Consider the following 15,768-nt stretch of genomic DNA (forward strand, 5'->3'; position numbering starts at 1 on the left):
GATGGAGCGCGCGACTCGATGCCTTGTTTCAATCCATCGGCCTTGGAGCATCGATTATGACATGACATACATCACAAGGGGTTTTTGGATGCTATAAGAAGAGTGATCTAAGCTGTTATCATGCTTGCTGCTCGAGATCAGGAGAATTTGGTGCATTCTCACCAGACGGCCGCGGCTGCGAAGCCCCTCAACCAGAACATCCGATCATTCGCGCCAAAGACTCCTGGAAATAAAGTACCCAAGACGCCATTCAGGATCCCACTCAACGATGAAAATAATCCCTTGACATTTGGTGGCTTGGGAAAGCAATCGGTCGCGGGACCTCGGTTTCAAACGCAGAAGGAAAATGTTATCCGACGGACTGGAAAAGATGGGGAAGGGGAGAAGGGTGCTTTCGCTACACCGATGGGTATGAGACTCTGAGCGCTGGTATCTTACGCTTTTTGTTGACAACAGTGGCTGAGAACGAAATGTTATACAGGTCCTCGCAACCGCGCTCCCCTGGGAATGAAAACCACGAATGCAAAGGCCTTTCAGACGCCAGCTCCACAGCTAGGGACCAACAAGCCTGCAAGAACAGGTAAACGAAGCTCGACCGTCCGCAAATTGAAGCAGTCTGCACCGAAACAAGGGAATACTCAGAAAACGTCGAGAAACGTGCAGGATGAAGAAATTCCTGACATTGAGTACATGCCACCGACGCCGCAACGTGAGTAGAAGCACCTGCGATGTCGTTGAATTTGGATGTGTGTTACTGATCATTCTCGGTCTCCGTAGCGCTTCCTGACCCACCCGAGGATATCCCCTATGATAATAGCTTTCCGCAGTTTAAAGGACGAAATTTTGCTCGAGGGTGGACAAGGCTGTATAATGACGAGTACGATATTGGAGAAGATGGTCTTACCAAGAAGGAGAGGGAGTGGCGAGAGGAACAAGAAGCATTCGATAAACGATTTGACGACCTCATTTTGCAGCAGGTGCGAGAGATGGAGTCGCTGAATATCAAGGAGTTCCCTGATGAACCTTGCATCGAGGAGCTTGAAGCCAAAAGGTTGAAAGGCTTAGAAAAGAAAAAAGCGAATAAACCCAATATTAACAGGCATGTCTCTACTCTGCAATCGCGTTCCGCGGCCAAGGCGCTCTCGCGGCTGCCTCGACCAGTTGCCCATCCAAAGACTAGACCCGCTCCCACTGCGCGGCCAAGAGTGATTACGGGTTTGACGTCCAAGAGAAAATCTACCGTCCCATCGAATCCCTCCTCCATGAGACACACAGCTGCTGTCGTCACTTCAAGGACGACCCTTGGCTATGCTAAAGGACGCGGCGTATCCTCTGCGTTACGGGGTCGAGCATCCAAGGAAGAAGTGAAGAAAGTATCGTCGACAAAGAGCATTATTTCCCCGGACAAATACATGGAACTCTATGGGCCGCCACCCTTCGGCACGGAAATGTGGCTGCGATGCAAAACAGCCGGCCTCTTTGACACTGAGGACGTGGACCAGGCAATTCTCGACGAAATTCCTCCATCATTTTACCAGGAGGATGAGGAGACGGCCAATTTTCAACTCACATTGTAGAGGTCTCCAAGGGACCGAGTATCATAGTTATTCCTTGAAGGGCGTTGCTTGGGAAGCACTTGTCGAGATTAGATCTGGGTTAAGTTGGTTTGGGTTTTGGTAAATTGGTGAGGTTCCATCGGCTTCAGAAGGTTTCAGTTTCAGGATGCAACTGAGGGTGTTCTGGCGGGACTTGAGACGGTCTTCAGAGCGGTTGCGCATTTGTATCCACTTCCTCGGGGTTCTATAGTTTGCTTGAAATGCGTAAAGTAGAATCGGAGTGAACAATTACACATATTTAACATCCATCTCTCTTCAATGTCAAGGGGGTTGTCGCCAACCCCATGTGTTTTGTTGTTTTGATTCCCTGCAAACATATTGAGTTTTGTGGATTTGCATGTGTTGGCTGATCCAAGCTTCGTCCGAGCTGTCTTTTGCTTTCGTTCTCCTCACAACCGACCTTTGTTGGGAATTCGCCCCCGTCGACTCACTTTTCTCTGCCAGTCCCTCTAGCTAAGTCAATATGGCGAGAACTCATTCTGAGTCTTCTGACGACTTTGAGTTCATCGAGACCCCTGCTGCCCCCTGTCAGTCACCTTCGCCTGAGAATTGTGGAGTTCGGACCACGTCGGTGAGTTCTCCAAGGACAGTCCATTGATCCCCCAAGCTCAGTTGGGGGCACAGGCAACGATATCCCGCCCATTGGACTTTCTGGGCCTGAGATAAACACTGGAATGGCCTTAAAGAACCATTTCCGGTGCGCTAACTCGAATTCGTTAAACAGTATCCTGCGATTAAAAATGCACCTCTTCCCGCTGATGCTGCAGGGAGCGACAGCTTCTCCAACATCCTCCTAATTTCCCTTCTTGTTCTCGTTCCGTGGTACCTTGCCCGACAAGTTGGCGGTGGATTTTACACTACTATCTTCTTCGCTGTCTTCACCTCGATCCCCATTCTCATGGTCTTCTGGTCCGTCGCCTCATCAATTTCACCACGCAAGAACGAAAAGGCCAAGTATCCCGGTAGACCCGTAGAGCACTACCTTCATTTCCACAGCGAGCATGACCGGGCAAAATATCATGGCAAGAGCAAAATCCCCATGGAGACATTCCATGAGATGTATTTTGCTGGAAAGGTGGACTTTAAGGGCGACTGCCTTGAAGCCTTGGAATATAGACATGATTGGGCAGCGTTCAGGTTTACCTTGAGCTTGTACAAATTTTTCTTGACCGGAATGATGCCTGAGGTTATTATGCACACTCGCAGCCAAGGTACGGTTCATGTTGTCGATTCGATTGTGTGTGACATGAAGCTAATGATGGTCTTTTGGATCGTCTATAGACGAGGAACAGGTCCGTGGACATTACGATCGCGGAGATGACTTCTATGGCTGGTTCCTTGGCCCACGCATGATCTACACGTCTGGTCTCATCAGCGATATCAACAAAGAAGAGACCTTGGAACAGTTGCAGGATAACAAGTTGGCTGTGGTGTGTGAGAAAATTGGCCTCAAGCCGGGAGACACCATGCTCGACCTTGGCTGTGGTTGGGGAACTCTCGCCAAGTATGCTAGTGTTCATTACGGTGCTCATGTTACCGGTATCACTCTTGGGCGCAACCAGACCGCTTGGGGAAACAATGGCCTTCGGAAAGCCGGCATTGAAGAAGCTCAGAGCCGAATTGTTTGCTGTGACTATCGTGATGCCCCGGTCGTATCTGGCGGTTACAAGAAAATCACGTGTCTCGAAATGGCCGAACATGTTGGTGTCCGCCACTTTGGATCATTCTTGTCCCAGGTCCACGACATGCTTGATGACGATGGTGTTTTCTTCCTTCAAATCGCAGGTCTTCGCAAGTCTTGGCAATATGAGGATTTAATTTGGGGTTTGTTTATGAACAAGTATATCTTCCCAGGTGCCGACGCCAGTACACCACTAGGATTCGTGGTCGATAAGCTCGAGGGAGCCGGTTTCGAGATCAAAGGCATCGATACCGTTGGCGTTCACTATTCTGCAACTCTCTGGAGATGGTACCGCAACTGGCTCGGAAACAGGGAAAAGGTTGAAGCCAAGTACGGCAAAAAATGGTTCAGGGTACGCTCCAAACCGGCCTTTAGCCCTTCTTCATTTATGATTCTTGGCTAACTGACAGTTTTAGATTTGGGAATTCTTCCTTGCCTACTCGACCATTATTTCGCGTCAAGGCAGCGCGACATGCTACCAGATTACCATGGTCAAGAACATCAATTCCACCCACCGCGTTGAAGGCATTCCAACCCAGTTCGGTCTCTCGGGAGCCCGTACTGCGGCCATCGAGAATGTTGGAAAGGGTACATTGCTCACTGCCAACGTTCCTGCTACCGAGAAACATTAGGCGAACGTCACGCTGGTGGAAATACAGGTTAGATGAGCTAGACTTCAAACTTAGACTTCAACTAATTTTAAAGACATTGAAGATGCAGGATGGCGGTGGGAGGAAAGCGAACATTCATTACGGTACATATGGTAGAAAAGAAGGGGGCAAGACGTTTTGACAAGGCATCATCGGTTTCAAATCTGGCCTGCTATCTTTCTTGTTTTGTCATATTCGCAAAGGCCCACCGGGATGTTTTACTCTACTGTTCTGGTTTAACTTTTTGTTTTGAAAAATGGAGGGAATTCATAGTAATCCTAATATGGGCTTTCATGGGTATATAATCTCAATGCTTGTTATCTCTCTGGTGTTCTTCAATGGGTCAGCTTTGGCGGTTCTGGTAGGTTGCGTCCAGAGACAATGCCACCCTGGGTTGCCTGTCCCAGCTCCTTTCATCATAGAAGTAGGGATGAAGTTGAGACGCTGAACAGGAACACCAGATACCTCTGGGTTTTGTGTCACAAGGTTCCTGCATATATGCTCTCCTGAAGGACAACACCCTGGTGATCGCACACATTCTAATTATTCGAAGAATATGGCTTGGTACCCAATCATCCAGAATCTGCAATGCTAAGTTTGGCTTCTCAGAAACCATACACCTGGCTAGTTCCAGCACCTGGAGGTTGTTCGAGGTCATAGGAGTGCAAGGAGGCAGACATCATTGAAGATGGTTCGGGTGCTAATATCGCCAAGGAGATAGGAGAATGAGCTTTCGGAAGTGCAGGTATGTCCTACATACAATAATCGGCTGGCGGTTGAAGCAATATCACCTTCGTTGGGTCCAGAAGTCTAGGTCTGGAACCGGTAGCCGGCGATTCCTCCGATGCGGAGGTGTCCCAACGGGGAGCCGTCTGTTCTTTGGTTGAAGCTCCAGGAACACGAAGCTAGCGCGCCAAGGCGGCGAAAACCAACCAACGGTAGCGGCCAAGATGCCGAGGTCTCTTCCCTCGACTCTCTGGCGGTCGCTTGCGCTGCGAATGAATCCGGGGATCCGATCGGTAAATCGCACCCCCGTCGCCGGCTTTAAGAAATCCAGGCCCTTACTTTTTCCCCAACTTCTCTTCTTCACTGTCACTGCTATTCTTATTCCTGCTGACACCCCAGCTTCCCCTGTTCTGCAGCTAACACCCCCCTCGAGCTGTAAAGGTTCAATACCTGGGGTCTCCCTTGCATCTTCCCCCGCATCTCTCCCCCCGACTCCAATATCGCCATGCCGACCAAGTCCTTATATCCCACCGTGGACATTCCAAACGTCGACATCTGGACCCTCCTTTTTAACCGGAAGGATAGACAGTTTCCAGATAATAAGAGTACGTCCTCTTCCCCTTCGAAACCCCGTTTGCCTTGCCTCCGAGTTGGATCCCTAATATTTGTTTTCCCTGGGGAACAGTAATATACCAAGATGCCGAAACCGGCCGATCGTATACCTACGAGCAAGTTCGATCCACCGCTCTTGAATTTGGCACTGGTCTGAAGGCAAATTGGGAATGGAAGAAGGGCGATGTCCTTGCTGTGTTCTCTCCGAACAGCATCGATATCCCGCCGTTGACATGGGGCACCCACTGGGCTGGTGGCGTCGTTTCTCCCGCCAATCCGGCATATACCGCAGATGAACTAGCCTTCCAATTAAAGGGCACAAAAGCAAGAGTGTTGGCTACTCAGATGTCCTGCTTGTCGACTGCTATCGAGGCCGCAAAGCGGGTGGGTATCCCAGACGATCGAATTATCCTGATTGGCGACGAGAGACACCCAACTTCGAAATACAAACACTTCACAACCATTCAGAACATCTCCCGGTCTATTCGATATGCTAAAACCAAAGTTGACCCTGCCAAGGACCTTGCGTTCTTGGTCTACTCCTCGGGCACCACTGGTGTGCCCAAGGGCGTCATGCTATCGCATAAGAATATTGTAACAAATATTCATCAGCTCAATGCCGGAGAAGAGGGAAATCTAACGTGGAATGGAGGCGCCGATGGATCAGGTGATAGATTATTGGCTTTTCTGCCATTCTACCATATTTACGGTATGTATTGTTTGCCAAGGCATTAGGGAAGAGTCACCGCTAACACCAGCCCTACAGGTTTGACCTGTCTCGTCCACAATGCTCTCTTCTCCGGGCTGCATCTAGTTGTCATGGCTAAATTCGACATCGAGCGGTGGTGTTCCCATGTCCAAAACTACCGGATCACTTTCTCCTACATTGTTCCTCCCGTCGTCCTCTTGCTCACGAAACACCCAATTGTAGACAAGTACGACCTTTCTTCTCTCCGCATGATGAACAGCGGTGCAGCACCCCTCACACGCGAACTTGTCGAATCCACATATGCTCGCATTAAGTGCGGTATCAAACAAGGATACGGACTCAGCGAGACCAGCCCCACCACTCACACCGTGCCATGGTCAGACTGGAGGCGCCGCGCCGGCTCTGTCGGTAAACTCCTTCCAAATATGGAAGCCAAATACATGACTTCTCCGGAAGATGACTCCGAACCCCAGGAGGTACCCGTCGGCGAAGTCGGCGAGCTCTACATACGAGGACCTAACGTGTTCCTGGGGTACCTGGATAACCCTGCAGCTACTGCGGCCTGTGTTTCGCCGGACGGCTGGTTCCGTACTGGAGATGTTGGATACCAGGACTCAGAAGGCTTCTTCTACATCACCGATCGCGTGAAGGAACTGATCAAATACAAGGGATTCCAGGTCGCACCGGCAGAGCTCGAAGGCCTTCTTACAGATCACGAAGCGGTGTCTGACGCGGCCGTTATCGGTGTTGAAAGTGCAGAGCATGGCACCGAGGTTCCTCGAGCGTATATCGTGCCGAATCCCAAGGTTATTCCGCCTGGACGACGCACCGCGGAGGAAGGAGAGAAGATCAGCCAATGGCTTCAGACACGAGTTGCTCCTTATAAGCGGCTACGTGGTGGAGTTCGATTTGTTGACGAAATCCCGAAGAGCGCAAGTGGGAAAATCTTGAGAAGGCTGTTGAAAGAGGAGGCTAAAAAGGAGGAAGCGATCGTCAAGGCAAAGTTGTAAAGGGCTTGCAGGCTATAATGCGAGCTTTTCAGGGACATAGAATTTCATGGATTGCAGTTGAGCGAACGATACTCCGTGCTCTATTTCAGTTATACTCCAGGTACTCTTACACACCCATTTGTTTCGTTAAGCGTGGGACTCCTTAAGCGACTCCAGAGCTTATGCCGTAGATATCTACGGAGTATAAGCTAGAAAATTATCTGGATATACCTTCAAATACAAGGGATGTTGTAAGAATTGTTTCAGATTACTCAATTGGAGTCTAGGCAAATACCGTAGAAAACGCAGCGAAGTCTCTCGTCAAAATACGGAGCAGTAAGTTGGTCACTCAATACTCCAATCCGCAGGCGAAACAAGAGGCTTCCGTGTGAGTGGAACCGTGTCGTTCGCGTCGCGTTGCATCTTTCGGGACGCGACTCGGTGACGTCTGACTAATCAACATTGGGATATGCAAACCATGCAAACACTGGTCTCGACGACGACATCATACCCAACCGTCAAACGGCGGCCAGAGACCACACACAGGCAGTGTGCGGCAGCTTTACATGCAGCTTGCCAGCCACCTTGAACAGATTGCCATTTCTAGCTTTGACCCTACTTAGGAGCCGCTGAAAAAACGGTGCCTAAAGCTTCCGGCTCGCCATTGCCCAGCCCTATCTGGCTTTGGTACGTCGTGGGAACTCATCCGGTTCTCTTTTTTCGTCCACGGATGGGATACCACCTGGAACCGCAACCCCCATTGAACAGTTTACTAGCATATCATGAATCATGAGGCCCTGCGTATTTGGGTGTCCAAGAGCTCTCTAGTGCCCCATGGGCAGTTTCATGTTTCTCCTGCCAGCTCCTGCTGTGCCTCATGATCTATTGTCCAGGATATATCAATTATATATCCCTAACGGTATACACGTTTTTAAGCGTGCTTTAGCCAGCTACTTGTCTACTCGTACGGGTTCTTGACCAGACGATAGACTCTAAGTGCATTGGTTTCGTATACTTTCCCTCGTTGATAAGAAATACCCATGGCTTTTGTAAACGAAGATGAGGTTCTTAAATTGGGCCAGTTCCCCCCCGGCCCCCTCCAAAAAAAAAAAAAAAAAAAAAAAAAAAAAAGGAAAGAAAATTCCCTTCCCAAGTCCTGGATATAGGCAGTCGGAGAATGCCGTGCTTGTACCACATGCACTGCCAATTGCAGACAGGCGACTAGCAGGAACACATTTGATGTGAAATGTTGTTTTGGTTGTTAGTTAAATATGGATTATTCAGAATCTTCGCGTGCCAAAGCCCTCTTTCCACCTTCTCCTTACTCTCAACACTTTGTTTTCTTTTCAACAACCCAAATCGCCGCGGCGACCATCCAGGTTCCTTTACACCTTATCAGCCAATAACCCGGGGGGAGTGAGTTCCGAAAAGCTTCTTGAACTAGTTTTCTATTTCAGGCAAAAGGTATGATTTAACGCGTTATTCCTATCTTTGTTCATGATGCGCATGGATATCAGATCGAAGATGGAAGAGTCATAATCTCTGGCAACACTATATTAGAGACATAAAACAAACTGAGAACTCTCAATGCTAATATTATAGTATGAACCAGGCCGCCTTTCATCCTTCTTGCCATTTTCGATGATGAGTAGTATAGCACAAGAGGGCGATGTCAAACCCCCTAAAGTCAATACTAGTGATCATTTGAATCCTCTGCCATCCCATATTGGTTCTGATACCAAGGCAAAATGTGGAGATGAAACTCAAACGGGGGCCTGCCCAAGCAATGACGCTACTTCTGTTGATTTGTCCAATGAAAAACAGCCCAAGACTGACAAGGGATTACAAACTTCGAACGTCTTTGGCTATGAAAAAAGCAAACTTAAGAAGACTGGGTTTGCCTTCTCAATTTTCTTTTCGTGGTTTTCGAGGGTAAAGCAGCAGCCGAAGGAGAATGGACCGGAAGCCCCCGAAAAGGGAGCAGTCGAATCCGGTGCCGCGGAAAGCAATTTCAACCTCGTTAATATGCCTGTCGACATCATATTTGATATTGTTGACTACTTGGACCCTGCCGATCGTGAAATCCTTCGGTTTACTTGCAGGGCTTTTTACTTTGGCCTCCCTGCCCTTAATTTTAAGCACGAGCATGATGGCCGTTGCATGTTAATCCAAGTCTTCCGTCGCCTATACGGTACCTCTCTTATGCCGGATGTTCGTGAAGGACGCACTCTTCTCGATAATTCTGATGTAAAAGAAAAACTGAGTGATCATTGTGGTCTCTGCAGCATCACCTGGCCTCCCGGCTCTTGGGTCCATTGTCCTTTTCACAAACCTCTTGAATATGCTTCTCCCCCTCCTCTTTTCAGTTTCAAAAGGCCGTGGCACTATATGTGCCTCTCACATATCCGCTGGGCTTTTGCATTAAGAAAAGGCTTGACCCAAGAATCCTACCAGAAAATCATTGCTAAAGATGTCGAAAACGGCCGACTACCCCGTCGAGTACGTCGCTTCAGCCCTGTCTTCTCAACCTACATAGCTTCATGGAACGATTATCTCGCCAACGTCGAAAGCGTTCGATGGACTGATGGGACATACTTTGGGAGCGCAGGTAACCCAAATACTAACGGCCTTACGAAAAAGAAAGGCGCAAAACCTGACCCAGAGGTTATCAAGCTGCACTGCTGCGGCCACTGCCTTAATATTCTGCCAGAAAACAACCCACAGAGAATGTGCGGGATGTGTGACTGTGGATACTGCAAACAGACTTCCATTGAAATGCTAAGGATTCCAAGAGATGATATGCGCACGAAATTCGTGCCCTTAGCCAAGGTTGATGAGAGTCATGTTGAGAAAATAAAGGCTGCAAAAAAGGCAGGGATCAAAAAGGAGCCTCTTTAAGCTGGAAAAACTGTCTTGTTTCTTTGGTTTTTTTTTTCTTTTTTGTGTTGGCTGGCAAAGGGAGTTGGCTGGCAAAGGGACTGAAAGGAGGATAGCTAAGGGGTGGTTTTTAAACTTCATAATAGGAATCTTATGAGCTGAAATGAACTCAAACCCAAAGAAAGTAATTAAGGGAACAGCTGCTGGCCTCTATCTTTTCTTTTTCCCTGTTTTCCAGCATTAAATTCTCCGCTCACTTTTTTATCTTTTGTGTTCTTAGGCAACAGATGCAACCTTCTCCTTGATTAAAGGGCTTCTAGATGCTAACTACAGAGTACTAAGTCCAAGCCTTGCTTTTAGGCCTCCTTACGTAGTATTTTCAAGAACCTAATCCCCCGATCATACTAGGAGAGAGAAAAGGTATCTGATATAGAAGCTCATATATATATATATGCATTCATAGGAAATAGGTAAAGGTCATTATTGTTTACTAAACAGTTTCAATATGTTAAGCAGTCCAAACAACAGCCGAAATGATCGCCAGTGTGTCCTTCATGGTGGGAGAGTTAAACCGGTATGTGTGTACGTGCGCAACGTCGTCGAATATGCAAGAAACCATCAGCGCCGCCGAATTTCGAATGGCTTTTCGTTTTCCGAAACTCTGCAGTTCCGATCTGTTCTAGAAACGACCCACTATCGTCTCGAGTACCCCTGCGTGCATCGAGTCGCTTCCACTGCCGTTTTCCTGTTCGTTGTTGCTTTACACGGGGCACTGCTTGCGAAGTGGAACCTCAGAGCACAAGGCGGGGGGTGGCTGAGTGTATTCATCGCAAAGCACGTTGCATTCCGTATTTTCGTGGGTGAAAACCAAAAACTCGTAGTTCTTGAATGGCAAGCGGAATTGCCTTGAATCGTCGCCCTCGAAGGCTTTGTATCCAGCCCGGCAGGCGCAATGGAAATGTTTCCCAGTGCTAATGCAGGATGTAGTAGGGTGGCAGTTATTTTGGCCAGAGATCGGGTTGCATGTTGGGCAAACAGGAGGAGAGAGGGCAAGAGAAGTGGTTGCTAGGAGGAGGAGAGCACCGATAGCTTTGAAGGTATGCATCGTAATATTTGTTTGTTTGCAATATAGTCAGGTATTTTATGGGAGAAATGGGTAGGTTAGCGAATGATTGTTTCGATGACCACGGGAGTAAAAGAAAAAGAGGGATATCAGAAGGACTTTCAGCCCTTATATACGTTTCTTGAGGGGTATAATAGGCGAGAATCCAAAATTTGACTCTCAGTGCCGAAAAAAACTGCCCATGCTAGTCGACATGGATATCGGCCTGCTTGCTTCGGCGCTGGGTACCAATCCTAGAGGAGGAGGGGCAAGCCCGCGCGATGCATGGAATCCGGGAACCAGCTAAGGGAGAAAATACGGTGTAGAGAGGCTATGTCAATGCCTCTAAGGAGAAATCAAGTTCCTCACTGGGAGCTATTCTTAGATGGAAGACATCTGCTAGCAATGAGCATGAACTCAACCTCTGGTGGCTCTCGGAACTGGATATAGCCTTAGAGAACCTCTTACTTGAAAAGTAAATTTTTCTCGGGTCTGACCGTTCGTCCGTAGCCAAGTGTCAAACCACCGCCAGCATGTTGAAAATTTCAGATCCAAAGCCACCGCACGCACTAAGAGCGAAGAAGGTGAATATGGTACCGCAGAACAGAGGTCTCTCGCCAAAAAAGAACATGGAGTTGTAAAAACGCCAATTACATCATTTTGCATGGTCTGCAACGTCGTGCGGAGTAACAGTTTCTCGTGGCCGAATACGACCAGTTACACTGCCGATGGCACCTACAGGTTGACTTTGCAGCTGCGTGTCGGAGATTGGGTGCCAACCTTCTGCTTTGACCACCCCTACAATCAAGCAGTCGCCTTGCTGATGCGTGAGCTAACTTTCCCGGGGGAAGCTGTTATTTGCTAGGTTTCTCGCCCAATTGCTTCGTGCATGACTCTCGCTTATGGCAAATTCTGGACGTTGGCCACATCCGCTGCCGTACGTCGGAAGCTCGGCAACGGTCCATCAACAACAAGGTTGATGTTTGTTCCACAAGAGGTTTGATTGGAGTCATGTCAAAAAGGAGTAACAAAGGAGCGGCTGGGGCCAGAGAAGTTAATTCAAGCAAGAGCGCATGATAGTTGTGGCAGATAACTAAGGCAAATCCTCACAAAGTATCTTTTAGTAGGCTAAAAAGCCATTGACTCTCACCATATTTGAGAAATACTTGGGAGTGTCCTCCGCAGTGATGCCTCTTCCGTCGAAAAGTTAAGTTCATCCACGTGTATTAGCCCGGAAACGAGCATGTCTAGAACCACGGAATTCAGCCCGGCTCATCACGAGGCCATTCAAACCGGGCTGGCAACCGACTCGATGCACAGAGCGGAGGAGTGCTCAGGCTCCTGTTGGGAGAGAGAGGCGAGCGGGCAAAAGTCACGATACGATGAATGTCTCAACGCCGCAGAAGCTGCGTGGGGGGAAGTCAAAACAAGCTCAGCTGGGCTAACTATAATGGGAGTAGCGCATTAACTCCAGCCACTCCCGTAATCCTGCTAAATTTAGAAAAGTCTCCGCATCCTGTCGTTCAGCCAACCAGCATCGGAAATCTGACCATCTCTGGCCGGTGAGTGGCCAGCAGGGTTTGGCTTTCGATTGAGTTTGGTGGGTCCAAGGATCTCGGCGGGTTTTGCTGAAGCGACCTGAAGGTCATGATGTCGTTCAAATCTACCAGGATGCCCTTGTCGAGGGTCAAAACGCTCCACGTTCAGCTCACGGCCCATGTTATGCGTCATATGGAAGGAGAATTCAGGTGAAATCCAGAGGACGAGTTCAAACTTCAACAACGAAAATAAAAATAATGTCAAGACACACACTGCCATGCAATGGTATGAAATCCCTGCAACATGACTCCAGCACTCCAAATTTTGGACCATCCAAGCGAAAAGGTGGGTTATACTCAATTCATTTTCGACAAAAGAATCTTGACTTTACATATCCATATCATCGTCTTCAGCTCCTTCAATGAACACGAGCTTCGACCCGTTTCCGGTGACTTGCCAAACCTAGAAAATGACGTGTCAGCTGGGAATCTGCAATTGCGAGTCTATCCGAGAATATCGGCTGGTTGAGATCGCAACGAGCTTGTAATTGGAGACGTAAGGCCATCTCTCCCAGGCGACTTACATATAGACCGGCATATTCATCAATGGCCTCACTCAGCTGGTCCTCGGTGAATCCCTTTGCCAATACTCTCTCTCTGATCTTTCTTATGCTCAACTCTCCATCTCCTCCATCACCAGTAGCAGCCGCACCGCTCTCCCGCATACCTCGGATCAAATTGTAGATCTTACTGGTCGGGGTCTGGTCTGCAGCGCCCTGACTATCCATATACAGGCTAGATTTGCTAACTTCAACTAGGCGGAGAGCCTCGTCCACGTCCTCTGTAATGACTTGGTTGCTGAAACGTAGACGAGCCAGAGCCTGAGAAAGGCGCAAAACACCAAGCAACGTTCGAGGAGTGGTGTGTGAAAATTGCTTTTTACTCCCTTCCTCTGATTTTTGATCTTGTCGGAGACGGACATAAGAACCCACCATATAGTTAGAGACTTGCTTCGGAACGGTGGGGCGGAAAGTTCGAGCTTTGGCGATATACTGTCGTACTTCATTGGGGGTAAATATTACTTCATTCTCCTCATTTTCAGGGTGTTTGTTGTGCATGTGCACATATGTGACGTGGTGAGCGAGCTCTTCATCTGCATCACGAGAGGGTGTGTCGAGCATTAAGAATAGGACGTCGAAACGGGATAGAAGGGCGGCTGGAAGATTGATGTTTTCTACTGGCGATACTCGAGGATTATAGCGTCCGTATAGCGGGTTAGCTGCTGCTAGGATGGATGTACGGGCGTTAAGAGTTGTCGATATTCCTGCCTTGGATATAGATATTGTCTGTTGTTCCATTACTTCGTGGATCGCTGTCCTGTCGCCGTCGTCCATTTTATCGAATTCATCGATACAGCAAATACCATTGTCTGCGAGAACCAAAGCGCCACCCTCAAGAACCATCTCGTCCGTGACGGGATCGCGCATGACTGCCGCAGTAAGACCTACGCCACTGCTTCCACGACCTGTGGTGTATACACCACGCGGCGCAACTTTTGCAATATACTTGAGTAATTGTGACTTGGCCACACCGGGGTCACCCATCAAACAGATATTAATATCGCCACGGATCCGCATGCCGTCGCCCATTTCCTTCGTAACGCCTCCAATCAAAAGCAAAAGTAATGCCTTCTTCACGTCCAAATGGCCGTAAATCTCAGGGGCAATCGAACGTGACAAATATTCATACATATTACCGGAATGTATATGTTGTTCTATCCGGCGCAATGTACGAGGATCCATTTGCAGATTCTCGTATGCCTTCTTGTGTTGCGTAATATGCTGTGCCTCTAAATATGTGTCAGTTAAGAGGCCAGCACGGATAGCTCTGAATCCCGTGTAAGGTGTCGGAAGGAAGATGCCAGCAATATCTACCACGTCACCGGGGTTTAATTGCCGGGCCAGGCTTCCTAGGCAATGCACAGTAAGCGTCCGAGGAATATGTCCAACAGGAACTTGGTCCGCCATTTCTTGAATTTTGACCTCTTGAAACGGAATAAACTTCGATGCTCGAGTGGACATAAATAATTGACCTTTTGACTGGTTTTTCGTACATTCCTCGGAAGGACATTCTTGAAGGGGCATGAACTGTTTTGTGGTAACCGGCTGGAAAACCTCCGATCCGCAACGATCGCACGAGTAAGCGTTGATTTTAACAGAAGGCTTAACGTCCGACACTCGAGTCGTTATACCTCGAACGGTGATTAACTTTCCCAGATGCTCTCCCTTGACGTTTCGTACCGCCAATGCTTTGGAACTTCGCTCACTGCTAGAACCAGAAGGTGTCCGGGGTTTAATATTCAGCGTATACCGTCGGGTCAGTTCGGGCGGAAATATCGATGGGGGCATTCCGACATCGATGTTAGCTTCAGCTGCCAATGACATCGTCTCGTTTCGTTTTTCACGCTGTGACATGATGATATCAAGAACGTCATCTTTGAATCTGCACCTCATGAGTTAAACCAGCTAGTACGTATTACTACATGTTGATACTCACGACACTTCTCGCGTTTCCTTAGGCATCACTTCGTCAACGACATCGGAAAACACGTCAATATAGCGTTTCGCATTGTTCTCGACACTTTCAACGAGGTCGGAATCAACTCCATCAGGTAGTGTTTTGACAAACTGGCAATAATGGTGAGTCGTAAACTCCACAACCGTCCCCTGAGAAGGATTGTCATACCGTATCCAAATCATCGAGCTCAATGACAATGTTGCTCTTCACCCGGTCGGCTACATCTTGCAGGATTTGCATGTATTTCAATTTAGGCTCTTTTCTTTGCTTTGCTGCTGTTCGTCTAGTTCGCGCATTGCCGTCAATCTCATCCATAAGCTCGTCATCATCGCTCAAGTCGTCTTCATCGATGTGCAGACCTTCAATTGCCTCGGTAGCTGCAGATTCAGACGCAGACTCCAACGTCTTAAAGTGTTCGAGGAAGTCTTTTAAAACTTCCTTTTGCTCCGAATACTTCACCGGGGCCTTAAATTGGAGGAGCGCCATGCCGCAAGCTCGGGATCGACTGCTTTGTAGCTGCGGAGAATCGCGCTATAACCACAGGCGCTCTCAGAAAAATAAAGGCCAATTGAGGGGAAATTGCGATACCAAGCCACGAACGCTGGTGATTGATAACTCTCTGTTTGTCGTGGTCACGTAGCTTTAAAAATTCATCGAGGGAGTGAGAGGCAGCCATCCAGCCTTGGGCCAG

The 15,768-nt window shown here is 48.4% G+C and overlaps 6 protein-coding genes across 7 annotated transcripts; 4 read left to right on the top strand and 2 right to left on the bottom strand.

Moving 5' to 3' along the window:
- Positions 1 to 70: 70 nt before the first annotated feature.
- Positions 71 to 1,850, top strand: D8B26_008258 (uncharacterized protein). Its single transcript, XM_003068032.2, has 3 exons — positions 71 to 409; positions 482 to 709; positions 778 to 1,850. The coding sequence occupies exons 1-3, from the start codon at positions 121 to 123 to the stop codon at positions 1,575 to 1,577; spliced, it is 1,317 nt and encodes a 438-aa protein (XP_003068078.1). The 5' UTR covers positions 71 to 120; the 3' UTR covers positions 1,578 to 1,850.
- A 165-nt stretch (positions 1,851 to 2,015) lies between these two features.
- MT2_1 (Sphingolipid C9-methyltransferase 2) lies at positions 2,016 to 4,354 on the top strand. Of its 2 annotated transcripts, XM_066125797.1 has the most exons (5): positions 2,016 to 2,187; positions 2,341 to 2,827; positions 2,898 to 3,649; positions 3,714 to 3,956; positions 4,012 to 4,354. In XM_066125797.1, exons 1-4 carry the CDS (start codon positions 2,080 to 2,082, stop codon positions 3,927 to 3,929), a joined length of 1,563 nt encoding a protein of 520 aa, XP_065981881.1. In that variant the 5' UTR covers positions 2,016 to 2,079; the 3' UTR covers positions 3,930 to 3,956; positions 4,012 to 4,354. The 2 variants fall into 2 exon arrangements, with proteins under 2 accessions (XP_065981881.1, XP_003068079.1); XM_003068033.2 differs by having other exon boundaries at positions 3,714 to 4,354.
- Positions 4,355 to 5,020: 666 nt separating this feature from the next.
- Positions 5,021 to 7,164, top strand: D8B26_008260 (uncharacterized protein). The gene is made up of 3 exons (XM_003068034.2): positions 5,021 to 5,278; positions 5,359 to 5,994; positions 6,052 to 7,164. Exons 1-3 carry the CDS (start codon positions 5,179 to 5,181, stop codon positions 7,002 to 7,004), a joined length of 1,689 nt encoding a protein of 562 aa, XP_003068080.1. The 5' UTR covers positions 5,021 to 5,178; the 3' UTR covers positions 7,005 to 7,164.
- Positions 7,165 to 8,254: 1,090 nt separating this feature from the next.
- On the top strand, positions 8,255 to 9,881 carry D8B26_008261 (uncharacterized protein; the record flags this gene model as incomplete). Its single annotated transcript, XM_003068035.2, has 2 exons — positions 8,255 to 8,362; positions 8,586 to 9,881. 2 exons carry the CDS (start codon positions 8,255 to 8,257, stop codon positions 9,879 to 9,881), a joined length of 1,404 nt encoding a protein of 467 aa, XP_003068081.2.
- Positions 9,882 to 12,459: 2,578 nt separating this feature from the next.
- Positions 12,460 to 12,780, bottom strand: D8B26_008262 (uncharacterized protein; the record flags this gene model as incomplete). Its single annotated transcript, XM_066125798.1, has 2 exons — positions 12,460 to 12,735; positions 12,775 to 12,780. The coding sequence occupies 2 exons, from the start codon at positions 12,778 to 12,780 to the stop codon at positions 12,460 to 12,462; spliced, it is 282 nt and encodes a 93-aa protein (XP_065981882.1).
- Positions 12,640 to 15,721, bottom strand: MCM7 (Mcm2-7 hexameric complex component). The gene is made up of 4 exons (XM_003068036.2): positions 15,246 to 15,721; positions 15,057 to 15,187; positions 13,085 to 15,002; positions 12,640 to 12,963 (listed from the first exon to the last, which is right to left on the bottom strand). Exons 1-4 carry the CDS (start codon positions 15,561 to 15,563, stop codon positions 12,889 to 12,891), a joined length of 2,442 nt encoding a protein of 813 aa, XP_003068082.2. The 5' UTR covers positions 15,564 to 15,721; the 3' UTR covers positions 12,640 to 12,888.
- Between the last annotated feature and the right edge of the window lie 47 nt (positions 15,722 to 15,768).

This window comes from Coccidioides posadasii, chromosome 5, assembly GCF_018416015.2.
Source record: "Coccidioides posadasii str. Silveira chromosome 5, complete sequence".
NCBI lineage: Eukaryota > Fungi > Ascomycota > Eurotiomycetes > Onygenales > Onygenaceae > Coccidioides > Coccidioides posadasii.

What these genes read in the sequence shown, in the direction of transcription:
- D8B26_008258 (XM_003068032.2), top strand. Translation starts at nt 121, where the DNA reads ATGCTTGCTGCTCGAGATCAGGAGAATTTGGTGCATTCTCACCAGACG. An exon ending in TGCTTTCGCTACACCGATGG is followed by an intron (nt 410 to 481) that starts GTATGAGACTCT and finishes AATGTTATACAG; the next exon opens with GTCCTCGCAACCGCGCTCCC. An exon ending in CATGCCACCGACGCCGCAAC is followed by an intron (nt 710 to 777) that starts GTGAGTAGAAGC and finishes CGGTCTCCGTAG; the next exon opens with CGCTTCCTGACCCACCCGAG.
- MT2_1 (XM_003068033.2), top strand. Translation starts at nt 2,080, where the DNA reads ATGGCGAGAACTCATTCTGAGTCTTCTGACGACTTTGAGTTCATCGAG. An exon ending in GTGGAGTTCGGACCACGTCG is followed by an intron (nt 2,188 to 2,340) that starts GTGAGTTCTCCA and finishes TTCGTTAAACAG; the next exon opens with TATCCTGCGATTAAAAATGC. An exon ending in TATGCACACTCGCAGCCAAG is followed by an intron (nt 2,828 to 2,897) that starts GTACGGTTCATG and finishes GATCGTCTATAG; the next exon opens with ACGAGGAACAGGTCCGTGGA.
- D8B26_008260 (XM_003068034.2), top strand. Translation starts at nt 5,179, where the DNA reads ATGCCGACCAAGTCCTTATATCCCACCGTGGACATTCCAAACGTCGAC. An exon ending in ACAGTTTCCAGATAATAAGA is followed by an intron (nt 5,279 to 5,358) that starts GTACGTCCTCTT and finishes CCTGGGGAACAG; the next exon opens with TAATATACCAAGATGCCGAA. An exon ending in GCCATTCTACCATATTTACG is followed by an intron (nt 5,995 to 6,051) that starts GTATGTATTGTT and finishes CCAGCCCTACAG; the next exon opens with GTTTGACCTGTCTCGTCCAC.
- MCM7 (XM_003068036.2), bottom strand. Translation starts at nt 15,563, where the DNA reads ATGGCGCTCCTCCAATTTAAGGCCCCGGTGAAGTATTCGGAGCAAAAG. An exon ending in AAGGAAACGCGAGAAGTGTC is followed by an intron (nt 15,003 to 15,056) that starts GTGAGTATCAAC and finishes CATGAGGTGCAG; the next exon opens with ATTCAAAGATGACGTTCTTG. An exon ending in ATGAATATGCCGGTCTATAT is followed by an intron (nt 12,964 to 13,084) that starts GTAAGTCGCCTG and finishes GTCATTTTCTAG; the next exon opens with GTTTGGCAAGTCACCGGAAA.